This window comes from Esox lucius, chromosome 4 (assembly GCF_011004845.1).
Source record: "Esox lucius isolate fEsoLuc1 chromosome 4, fEsoLuc1.pri, whole genome shotgun sequence".
Lineage (NCBI taxonomy): Eukaryota > Metazoa > Chordata > Actinopteri > Esociformes > Esocidae > Esox > Esox lucius.
This window is the reverse complement of record NC_047572.1, coordinates 34,050,587-34,062,828: the sequence shown is the minus strand read 5'-3', so window position 1 is coordinate 34,062,828 and position 12,242 is coordinate 34,050,587. Positions and strand designations below refer to the sequence as shown.

Here is a 12,242-nt window from a genome sequence, read left to right as displayed (position 1 = left end):
GCAGAGCGCCTGGGGTTCAGCATATTTGGTGTTCTTCTTCTTCTCCTGGCCAAGGCTCTGACCTTTGGCCCCAGGGCTTTGACTGGCCCCGAGGAGCAGCACGTTAAACAGGGGCGTGCCAAACCCCTTGAGAATGTATCGCTGTGAAAGGCCTTTCACCAGCAGAGCCGCACTGCCATACATGGCAAAGAGAAGGATGAGAAGTTCTAGAACCCCAGAGACCACCAGCGGCCAGGACGAGGACACGCCCACGGCAACAGCCTCAAACACCAGGGTCAGTGTGATGGCGCCAAACACGAAGGGCATGATTATGTTGACTGTGGCTGAGCAGAAGGCCAATAGGAACGAGAGGAGGATGTAGGGGACCAATCCTGCAATGGCAGACTGGGGGATGGGGCTGGTCAAGAGTTCCGCTGACAGAGAAAGGTTGGTCATGTTGCCCAGGAGGTCACCAGACAGGGTTGTGATTGGTTGCGAGGAACCGAGGAAGATGCGCGTGGCGCCGTAGCTCCCCCAGAGTGCTGCATAGCCGATGAAGGCTGTGCCGCTCAAGTGGTCGTATTTACGGAACGACAGGAGTCCTGCAACCAGCTGACACACTCCACCTACGAGGATCAGATGAACACCTGAAAACAGGAACAGAGAGAGTCAGTCATCATGGTACTGGTCCAGACCAGGATCGGGGTGGATGGATCAACAGATCATCGTACCCGCCAGGATGTTCTCCACGCCCTTGGCAGGAACTCCAGTTCGAGCGCTGTTGAAGTTCTGCAGTAGAACCAGAAACGCGCTGATCCCATTGGCTAGCATCCCCAAAACTCCTGGCTCGCTATAGAAACTGGCAGGAAAACCATCTGAGGTGATCATGGCGTCTGTAGTTTAGCTGCTTAACAATGTGGAGGAAGACTGACAGAGAGACGACAGCGAAAAGAAAAACAACATGAGGATGGAAAATATTAATAGGGTGCTTTTTGGGATATTTTGTAGCTCTAGTCTAGTATGGTTTGGTGTTTTGTCTCTTCAGACCCAGAGCTAAAACTTAGACATCGGTCTCCTGCAACCCTAAGACTCAGAGTTAAAATCTAACATTGGCTCCTTCTTTTCCTGTGTTGGCTGATTCTTTATCCCGAGGAACAGAAACAGAGGATGTGTGTTTTTAGTGTGTTTTGGCCTTAAACCTTTAAATAATATTTGCAAAGCTGATGATGTCACCAGCACAGCCATGGAAGAGAAATATGTTGATGACCCAAAAACATTAATGCCAAACCAGAAACCGTCTAATGCCTTACCTTATCTCTACCCCTAAACCCAACCATAATATTTTCTTTAAATACTTAATACAACAAAACTGCCCATTCATATCCATAGTAACTGCAGTTTCCTGGTTTAAGCAAAGTTTCAAGACATTGTTTTAACACAGTTGAATGACATTCTTTGACCACATTATTTCCTCGATTGATATACTGTAGTAAAACCTGTTCACACATTGCACATACATACAGACACACAGCCCCTAAACTTAACCCCTAACCGGAGACCAATCCCAAACGTGAATTATGACCGGAACCTCTTCCCTTCTGGGTTGATTCTCCTTGTTTTACTATCCTTGTGGGAATGTCGGATCTTTACAAGACTGGTAAAACCAAGACACATACCCACAAAGACAGACACATATTTTTAGGATAGACTGCAAAAAAACACAGGTAGTTTTGGAGCATACAGAGTCAAAGAAATTAGGATTTGTGTTTGAATGTTTAAAAGGACCTTTACAGTGTGCTTTGATTTATGCTGTCCCTCCCACATTCAGCAATTTGAAACCCAGTAATTTGTCCACTGATTTGTAGGTGTGACTGGAGGGAAGGTGATCTGGGAGGGAAAGATAGAGGGAAGTACTTGATCTGCTCCTATTCACAGAACCACACGCCCCCATCGGTCTTACTGTTTTCAGTCTCTCACATTTACAGGCACCAGACTGCAGAGGGCAGTTGTCTGTGTTAGTGCAGAGAAAAAGAGTAGCTTTCTGTTTGATAATAGCCGGCCAAACACTGAGGCTTTCCCTGCTGCCAGTGACAGGGACAGGAGACAGAGAGGGGTGACTGGCTGAGACAGGAACCACAGGGTCCAGGACAACAGAACCCAGCCTACAGGGATCAGGGACTGGAAGGTAGGAGCATTCATACTATCAGCCAGGTGATCATCAAACAGGTTGATCTGTGATACCTGACCTGTTGTCAGGTTGTTGACCAGGACAGGGTTTCCTGCCGAAGGAAGAACAATCTAATGTACATAACGCTCCCTCCCTCTCTCTCCCTCTTTCTCAGTCTGCTTTCCACCCAAGCATCCATCACTTCACTGCTAACTTTACAGACCAGGTCTCAATAGACTTGTCTTGTCCATATCCATGCCAACCACACAATTTTCTGTCATGGAAACAAGCCACCCAGGGCAAGTATAAAGTGGACTTACCTGGCAATGGAAACGAGGATGATGCTGAGAGAGAGATGCTGCTCTAGCCTGAAGGTCTGCAGGTGTGTTTGACGTTTATCATCATAAATATCCCATCTTAGGGGTGGGAGGAGTTTGAGCTAAAAATTCCATGGCCTCACCCTTGTCACGCTGTCACTTCCTGTTGATGATGCTGGTGAGGAAGATAATGATGATGAAGATAATGTTCTGCCTGCTCCACTCCCTCCCCCGGTCTGTGCTGTATATAAGAGCCTGAACTCACCTGAGCGTCAACCTGCAGTCTCCCCATCAATCCAAGGTAGAAGGACAGACAAGGAAGACATCATAACAAAGAAAAACAGGACAAAGAGTTAAACAACAGAGGAGTAGTTCAACCACAGACTAACTGACTGATCCAACAGACATGCTCTCCAAAGCACAGGTAAGTACCTCACACCATTGTGTAAATATAGCAAACAGTATTGTGTTATTTGTAAAAATGTTTTTCAGACACTTGAATAAAAGAGAAATTAAATATTCAAATCAAAAACACATTGCCACCTGTACAGGAGGCAGATATCAGGTAGTAAATCTTTGAAAGATTAGCAGAGCAACAGGTCTGGAAAAACACTTCAGCTGTTAAACTCAACACTGTAAAGCCTTAGATTTGTCAGATTCAATACAAACTGATGAGCAGGTAGTCAGATTCATTATAAACTAACCGTCTGGCTATATTTGTCATGAGAGCCTTTTCCTTTACAGTACAGCATAGTGTCTTAATGTCATATGATAGAAAAGTTACCTTTTTTTACTTTCATTCTCATTTTCTCTGTCCCTTACAACAGTATTAGTGACATGTCTGTCTGTCTGTATGACTGTGTGTCTGTGTTTCTCAGAAGTCCTTCAGGCCTGTGTCCATTACACTGAGAGGACTTCACCAGGCTGCTCGGAAAGGTAACAGCTGTCTCTCCCTCTCTCCATTTCTCCACTTCTCTCCCTGTCGGTCCCTGTCTCTAATTATAGACACAATGGCAGTAGTAAATATTGGTCTGTACTGTACATAGAAGTAGGCTGCATAAGTGGACAGTCTGTGTTGGTTTTGTTCCTTGATTCATACCAGAGTAAACAGTTTATAACATCCTGGCTGACTGGTCAAAAATGTCCTCCGTCCTTCTCTTCTTTTCCCTCCCTCCTCTCCTCTCCTCTCCTCTCCTCTCCTCTCCTCTCCTCTCCTCTCCTCTCCTCTCCTCTCCTCTCCTCTCCTCTCCTCTCCCTCCCTCCCTCCCTTCTCATACTCTCGTTCTGTCTCCCTTCACCTCCTCTTCCCCTCTTCCTGCCTCCTTTCCTCTCTCCTCTCCTGTAGTGGTAGAGCGTCCAGAGCCAGAGGATAATGTGACGGACAGTTTTGGCCGTTTCATCCAGGGTGTCCAGTCCCATCACCTGACTCCCACTCTGCTCCACCGCTCCAAACGGATGGTCCTGGACAGCCTGGGGGTGGGCCTGCTGGGCAGCACCACACATGTCTTCCAGTTGGTACTACAACACTGCCAGGTAAGACAGACAGACAGATAACACTGCCAAGTAAGACAGACAGACAGACAGATAACACTGACAGGTAAGACAGACAGAGAGACAACAATGCCAGGTAAGACAGACAGAGAAACAGCATGGCCAGGCAAGACAGACAGACAACACTGCCAGGTAAGACAGACAGAGAAACAGCACTGCCAGGTAAGACAGACAGAGAAACAGCATGGCCAGGTAAAACAGACAGAGAAACAGCATGGCCAGATAAGACAGGCAGCACTGTCCAGTGAGATTGAGACAGTTGACATGTCAGAATAACCTATGTCTTTCAAAATGAAGACTGTTAGTTGTAATCAGTATGTTATTATGTGTCTGCCTCTCTAATGTCTGTCTGCTGTCTGTCTCTCTACTGTCTGTCTCTCTACTGTCTGTCTCCCTACTGTCTGTCTACTCTCTGTTTCTCTACTTTCTTTGCTATGTCCTGTAGCACATGTATGCTCCTGCTGACATCAGCAGTGTGTATGGACGCAGAGGAACCAAACTCTCCCCAACACTGGCTGCCTTCGTCAATGGAGTTGCCGTGAGTAGAATTATGACCATAACATTATCACACCACTTCCACCATGGATAGTACATTATCACACCAATTCCACCATGGCTAGTACATTATCACAGCACTTCCACCATGGCCATTACATTATCACACCACTTCCACCATGGCCATTACATTATCACAGCACTTCCACCATGGCCATGACATTATCACAGTACTTCCACCATGGCCATTACATTATCACAGCACTTCCACCATGGCTAATACATTATCACACTACTTCCACCATGGCCATTAGATTATCACACCACTTCCACCATGGCTAGTACATTATCACAGCACTTCCACCATGGCCATTACATTATCACACCACTTCCACCATGGCCATTACATTATCACACCACTTCCACCATGGATAGTACATTATCACACCAATTCCACCATGGCTAGTACATTATCACAACACTTCCACCATGGCCATTACATTATCACACCACTTCCACCATGGCTAGTACATTATCACAGCACTTCCACCATGGCCATTACATTATCACACCACTTCCACCATGGCCATTACATTATCACACCACTTCCACCATGGCCATTACATTACAACAGTAATCGGCAGAACCAGGATAACCAGCTGGAGAGGACAGCAGGGTGGAGTTGACGGATATATTTTGTTTTTTGGGGGGGGATCTCCATGATCTATTGCCAGGATGCTCAGCTCCCCTTCCTGTGGTCCAGACGAACCAAAGGATGTCCTGGTTGTTAACACAATATTCACTCTATGACAGTCTTGTAGGATACTTTGAGATTTCCTCTGTCTGTCTCACTCTCTCTCTCTCTCTGGACACTTACTCTCTTCCTTAGTTTAGTGAAATAATAACCCTAGGCCTTTAAATAACGGTTGATTTGGTCTTTACCGGTTGTTGCACCTGTTCCTTGTTTTGTTCAGACCCACTCCATGGACTTCGATGACACCTGGCACCCTGCTACTCACCCGTCGGGGGCGGTCCTTCCTGCCTTGCTGGCGCTTAGTGACATGTTGCCCAGCAAGCCGAGTGGGCTGGACTTCCTGCTGGCGTTTAACGTGGGAATAGAGGTTCAGGGACGACTTATGAGGTTTTCCAATCAGGCTCAAAACATCCCCAAGAGGTGAGATCCAAACCCTTGAACTCTAACCCCTACCCTAATCTTTACTGTAATCATTAAGGCTGAATGGCTTGCACATTCTGTAGGTAGGCAGACTAGGAGAGTCCTTATGCAGGCAGGATGTCTGGGATTGAACTGGGGTGAACCCAATGTCACATTTAGTGTGGTGACAGGGGAGAGAGATGTTAAGTGGGCTGTTTGTGAGTTGTGCTCTGTGAGGCTCAGTGGGCTCTTTCACTGGTTTAACAGGTGGAGTGAGTCAGACCTGTGCTCTGTCTGTACTGAAATGACCAATAACTGTTAGTCTTTCCCTTATGACTGCTGAAGTAGACGCTCTGTCTCTCTTCCCTATTTAGGAACCAGAAAACTGTTTTCTGTTTGACCACAGATGCTGAATCTTAACTTTTGTTTCCAAAACATCTGACTCCCCCCCCATCCAGGTTCCACCCCCCCTCTGTAGTGGGGACTCTGGGAAGTGCAGCAGCCTGTGCTCGACTCCTCTGTTTGGATCACGCTCAATGTAGCCACGCCCTGGCCATCGCAGCCAGCCTATCAGGAGCCCCCATGGCTAATGCCGCCACTCAATCCAAACCTCTCCATATTGGCAATGCAGCGCGGCTGGGACTAGAGGCCGCTCTACTGGCCTCCAAAGGGTTGGAGGCCTCACGCACCATACTGGACGACACCACTGGTGTGGCGGGTTTCAGCGCCTTCTACGAGGACTATGCCGTGCAACCTTTGACCTCCCCTGATGAGGAAGGGACGCGGTTCCTGTTGGAGGACCAGGACATGGCGTTCAAGAGGTTCCCCGCCCATCTGGGGATGCACTGGGTGGCCGACGCTGCTGCTGCCATACACAAGCTGCTGCTGGGGGAACCAGGGGTGGGGAGTCAGGGGTCAGGGGTCGTAGGGCAGGTCCAGGACATCCTGCTTAGGGTTCCGCGTTCCAAATACATCAACCGTCCATTCCCAGAATCAGAGCATGAGGCCAGACATTCCTTCCAGTTCAACGCCTGCTCTGCCCTGCTCCACGGCGAGGTCACCGTGGACTCATTTTCCCAGGAGGCAATGCGGCACCCCGACCTGCTGACCCTGCTCGGGCGTGTCCATGTGGAGCATCCCAATGACAACCCTGCTAACTTTGACCGCATGTATGGAGAGGTGCAGGTGACCTTGGTGGGCGGGGACGTACTGAAGGGACGCTGTGATACATTCTATGGACATTGGAGAAATCCACTGACCAATGAGAGTCTGCTGAAGAAGTTCTGTAGTAACGCGGGGGCGGTCCTTCCCTGGGAGAAGGTGGAGGGGCTGATTGAGGCCGTGGATGGCCTGGAAACACTAGGAGACTGCTCTTCTCTACTGGCACAATTGCAGTAAACAAACACTTTCTGACCAGCTGTTATTGTTTTGTACATCTCGAGTCCGAACAAATCCTGGGCATTCTGCTACTGCTTGTGTCTTCTGGTGACAGGATGTAGAGCTATTTTACCTAGTTACTATGGTAATAAGAAGGGGTTTTGCGAACAGAATGAAGTATTGATCTAAGGAATCAAAGCTAAATGAAATAAAAATAGTTAATATAAGTGAGAGAAGACACATTTGAATAGTTTTATGAATTTAAACTAAATCAGATTTTAATCAAGAATATAATTTGACTATGAGTCTGATGGGAAATATCATTATGAATCTTTATAACCTTTATGCGTACATTAAATAATCCAAACTGTACTCCACCTTTTTCTGTATACACTTAAATAATGCTTTACTACACGTACTTGAGAATGTTTCTTTAAAATGTACTTTATTAAACATGTATTATTTAATTATACATTTGCATTAAAAGAAAGCTTTTGTAAATGATTCACTCCATCTGACTTTTTTTATTTACCTCACTTTATCAAAGCACTACTTTACCCCTCTGTATCAGAGCACTATCTTACCTCACTGTATCAAAACATTACATTACCTCACTGATTCAGAGCCCTACTTTACTTCACTGTGTCAAAGCATTACTTTACCTCATTCTATCAGAGCACTATATTACTTCAAGTTTGAAATTACTAGTTAACCTCACTGTATCAAAACACTACTTTGCCTCACTGTATCTGACCACCACTTAACATAAAACAGGGGGGTTTAACACTGACAGTGCTTTTATTCTTACTTGGTAAACCCAATGTTGTTGAAACTGACGGAAATAAAAGGTGACATTCTGTACTTATGTATTTTCATATTTTCATCTCAATCGTATGTACGGTATACAGCAAAAAAAAATAATCTGACTTTACTGTCCCAGTACTTTTATGCATACTTATTTTATTGTACATATAGCTGGGGTTGGTGTTAGATCTGGTGTTTGTTTTAGATTTAGGCAATACAGGTTGGGTTTAGGGTTATGTTAAGTTTAGGCATGAATGTTGGGTTATTGGGGATAAGGTTAGGGTCATTGTTAAGGGATAGGGAAAATAAGCCATATTTCTTCTGGTCCATACAAGCATAGAAAACAATTGTGTGTGTGTGGGTGTGTGCACGTGTTTGTTAGGGACATACTGCTGGGTGTGTGTCGAAGTGTATGCTTGTTTAGGTATAGATAACTATAAAGGTGAGAACAACCGGAAGTTTCTTTGAGATTGAGTGAGATGAGATTGAGGTTGTGTAAGGAAGACCGGCTCCATAACCTCATGGACTAGACTATCTAATGCTGCAATAAATAATTGAATTACTCTCACCCTTGACAACCGGGTATGCGATCATTATTTCAGACACAATAATTTTATTAACAGATAAACTTTGCTTCACTGAAAAAAACCCTGATGACTGTTAGTAAAAGAGAAACTCACAGGTTGGAGTACAAAGACAGAATCAGAGGAAACAAGGTGGAAACTATCATGTGAACAAACGCAATGAATCGTTACAATGACCTTATTCATGAAGGACAGACTGCACCGGTTTCTCTTCACAGACCACAGAACAAAGAGATGCACAATGCTGAGCCATCCCACCCAGAACATGAGGAATCCTCCTGTCTCTATCTCTAATTCTACACATCCCCTGCTCGACATTTCAGTGTCTTTTCAATCCTAGAATGATGGGCTGGGAATATCCTCTGGGATAAAACAGTGGGTGGTTGATGGGTTTTACAGCTTTGTGTCTGGGACTATTGATGCAGTGAGCAATGACTTCCGCCTCTCAGGTGCCAGGGTGTAGGCTCAGAATGGCCTGGGGTGTTCAGTGACGCAGGTCTTTAGCAGTCATCTGCAGTGAATCCATTCCATTAAATACAGTTCAAAGGACTCCTGTGACACCAGATATGTGGACTCTGGTTGTTTTACTGGAAATTCCAAGGCCGAGTGTTTCTAATAACTGGTTTGGACTGCCTGGCAGTGGAGTACTAAACAGGTTAGATGTAGAATACAGACCCATGTTATAATAAAGGTCTGAGGGAGAGGTTTGATATAGAATATGATAAATTATGATAAAAAGTTCTATATTTGTTTGTGATCCAAACCTTTGGCAGACAATTGTTGTTTGTAGAATTCTTCCTTTGTTTTTCAAATTATTTTAGTGTATTGACATTTTGCATATTAGTGATAATGATGGTTATTAGAATTTCATTATCGAAAGAACTTGGGTTGAATCCAGTGGCCTGTACAATTGGGGAAAGACTGAACGTGTCCAACTGGAGCTGCATTGGATATATGGCTAAATCATAAATAAAGACCCTAGGGACCATTATTTCGAAAGGTCTCAGATAGGGTGATGAACATCTGACAGCGATCACCAAGATGGATCACAAGTAGATACAGCTCCAGAAAAATTAAGTGAACACGGCACCTTTTTCTTTCCTTTCCAAAAAAGTAGAAAAGGAAGGTTTTGAGTGAGGAACAGTGGGGTTAAAATTAAGAGACCACTGCAAATTGAACGCTTCTGTTTCTCACTCGAAACTTTCCTTTTCAACTATTTTATAAAGAAAAAGGTGCAGTGGTCTCAGTGGGTATAGAAAGTCACCACCCACGTTCAAAATGTTCCCCTTTTGTTGTGCTTTAAGATTCATCTTCAGGACAGTCTGAGGTCCTATGCTCACTAGATCAGCTCTGTTAAATTTGTCCATATGGTTCTTGGCCACATCCATCAATTGACATCACTCAATGAACACCAATATTAGTGTTAGGCACGCAAGGTGGCAGCATCATGTAATGGGGATGTTTCTCAATGTCAGAAACGGGGGCAGGATGGAATGGAAAATGAATGGAGCATTATACAGAAAACTATGTATAACTGCAAAGGGACCACTGCAAAGGGATGGTTTTGTAAATAAGTATGGTTCAACATTGCCAAATATAGGTGTGCAAAGAAAGCTAACCCAACTAACAACTTCACTTATTGCTAAATGTGCTTCCACCAAACAAACAGGGTTCAGACCTTCAGCTGTCTCATCTCAATAATACTTCAGCTGTGTGTTTTAATATATCATTTAATAACACGATAATGAAACAAATCCCCTTAAAAGTGTAGAGTACGCCATGTTGGAAAATGTGAAAACGTTCAAGGGTGGTGTAGACTTGTTATAGACACCAGTGGTGAACCATGACTATTGGAACTAGGGCCCCAGTAGAGGAAAAAGATCTGAAGAAATACATATCGGATGCCTGTGTATTCAGAGCATGACTTGAGACCTTTATTTTGCTGACCTACGTAGAAGCAATAATTTGATGAAAGAGTCAAATGGTCCTAAGCCAGGCCTCGGCTGTGGCTCACAGAAGCAGCACACGTACACAACGGTTGCAAATATCGATACGTTAGAAAATACGGTTGTGTTGTTTCAAAGAAACATTAGCCAAAACAGTCACTCAAACAGTGACGGAATAAATTCAACCACAACTTCTCACATTGTTTCAAGACCGTGGACAGTATATGCTGTCAGAGAAAAGTTGCGCTGTATTCAATATCCAGCATGCAAAAATAAAAACATGAACCAAAACAAGAAATGTAATTTACCCTGTACTTCCAACTGCAACATCATTACCTTTGTTTTTTACCACAACACAACCAGCGATATAAAAATGTAAATAATATTTTACACATTGTATTCAAAATGATATTAACCAGAAAAACCACAAAAAGCAAGCTGTAGATGAAAACAAAAAATCCACTCACCACTATGATTATCATTCATTCTACTGGCCTTCGTCGTGAAATGGATAATGGCAGGTTCATGTAGCTTGTCTTTTGATTTTAAATCCAAAAAAAGTTTGACTGAAATCAAAGCCAGGACTGACGGCCTGGCCATCGCCATCCTTATGTATAGTACCGTCACTGGTAAAAACCAGCCAGCTAGCTCGGCTCAAGCGTGAGAAAACAAGATAAGGGTTGCTATTGGCTCTGAATTAGTGACGTATACTTAGGCCCTCTAGAAAGCCTTGAGGTGTCTTTCAATTGTTCCACCTATTACAAGACAATTTGTGATTGGTTGATTATACTTTCATTCCAAAATGCTGCTCTAATTGAAGTCAATGTCAATGACGTTGGCTGGTGCCTTCTATTCAAAGCCTAAGGGCCTAGCCAATGAGTATTGAGCACAGCTAGATCATGTCTACCAAGAGACTACCAAAGAAAAAGTCTGATTGGATATATTGGATATTAACCCTTCTTTTTCCAACACAAACTGAAGAAATTCAAGATCATTACAATAAAGACAAAAAATATTAAACCAATGAAAACCAAATTGCTAATATTAATATAGAAAAATATATATAGCGATTTGCATCTATCCGTAGGCCCTCTCTGAGGGTGTAGAGGGCTCTGACGGTTCCCCACTGATAGACGCTGTGCTCAGTGAATAATATTGCACATAAATAAGTAGCTAGTTTTTAACATGTACACATACTATTTAAAGGAACTTAAAAAAGCCAAGCTCTGCTTGTCTCATTACCACGGAGACCATTCAGGCAGGACACATTCTATCTCCAATCTAGTGCTCTGCTTGTCTCATTACCACGGAGACCATTCAGGCAGGACACATTCTATCTCCAATCTAGTGCTCTGCTTGTCTCATTACCACGGAGACCATTCAGGCAGGACACATTCTATCTCCAATCTAGTGCTCTGCTTTACATCAGTGCCCCATTGGGAAGATGTTTTTGGGACCACACTACACTTCTCAAAATAGAGGGGCAGGATAATTAGAGGCAGTGCCCCAAATGGGCCTCTATTCCCTACAATGCCCTATGGACCCTAGGCATAAGGGCTGCACTGTGTAAGAACACGGCCAGTGCATTCATGGCCTGCGGCAGCTTGCTGATAGTATCTGGACTGAAGCTAGCGCCTGACGGGATCTCCTGTTAACAATAACTGCAGCAGCGGGACGGAAATAACAGAGCCATTATTTGCTGTGGGATGATAATAGCTGCCTGCTACATTAACTTTGTAAATGAACAGTCGTTTTAATAAAAACACGGGTCAGAGGTGAAAATATCCCATGTAAGTAGATGGTGACGCATTTAACAAAGTGGCCATAAAAAAATAGAGAGGCCATAACTACTTTTTATATGGTTCCACC

At 44.2% G+C, this 12,242-nt stretch overlaps 1 protein-coding gene across 2 annotated transcripts; it reads left to right on the top strand.

Annotated features, from left to right (window-relative positions):
* Window positions 1–2,011: 2,011 nt before the first annotated feature.
* LOC114828687 (cis-aconitate decarboxylase-like) lies at window positions 2,012–7,210 on the top strand. Of its 2 annotated transcripts, XM_029119566.2 has the most exons (8): window positions 2,012–2,164; window positions 2,322–2,528; window positions 2,716–2,887; window positions 3,342–3,399; window positions 3,809–3,996; window positions 4,460–4,552; window positions 5,484–5,683; window positions 6,121–7,210. In XM_029119566.2, exons 3-8 carry the CDS (start codon window positions 2,870–2,872, stop codon window positions 7,058–7,060), a joined length of 1,497 nt encoding a protein of 498 aa, XP_028975399.2. In that variant the 5' UTR covers window positions 2,012–2,164; window positions 2,322–2,528; window positions 2,716–2,869; the 3' UTR covers window positions 7,061–7,210. The 2 variants fall into 2 exon arrangements, with proteins under 2 accessions (XP_028975399.2, XP_028975400.2); XM_029119567.2 differs by lacking the exons at window positions 2,012–2,164; window positions 2,322–2,528 and having other exon boundaries at window positions 2,624–2,887.
* The last annotated feature ends 5,032 nt before the right edge of the window (window positions 7,211–12,242 follow it).

Excerpts from the sequence above, each read along its gene's own strand:
- LOC114828687 (XM_029119566.2), top strand. Across the intron at positions 3,400-3,808 it reads TCACCAGGCTGCTCGGAAAG|TGGTAGAGCGTCCAGAGCCA; the intron begins GTAACAGCTGTC and ends CCTCTCCTGTAG. Across the intron at positions 5,684-6,120 it reads GCTCAAAACATCCCCAAGAG|GTTCCACCCCCCCTCTGTAG; the intron begins GTGAGATCCAAA and ends CCCCCCATCCAG.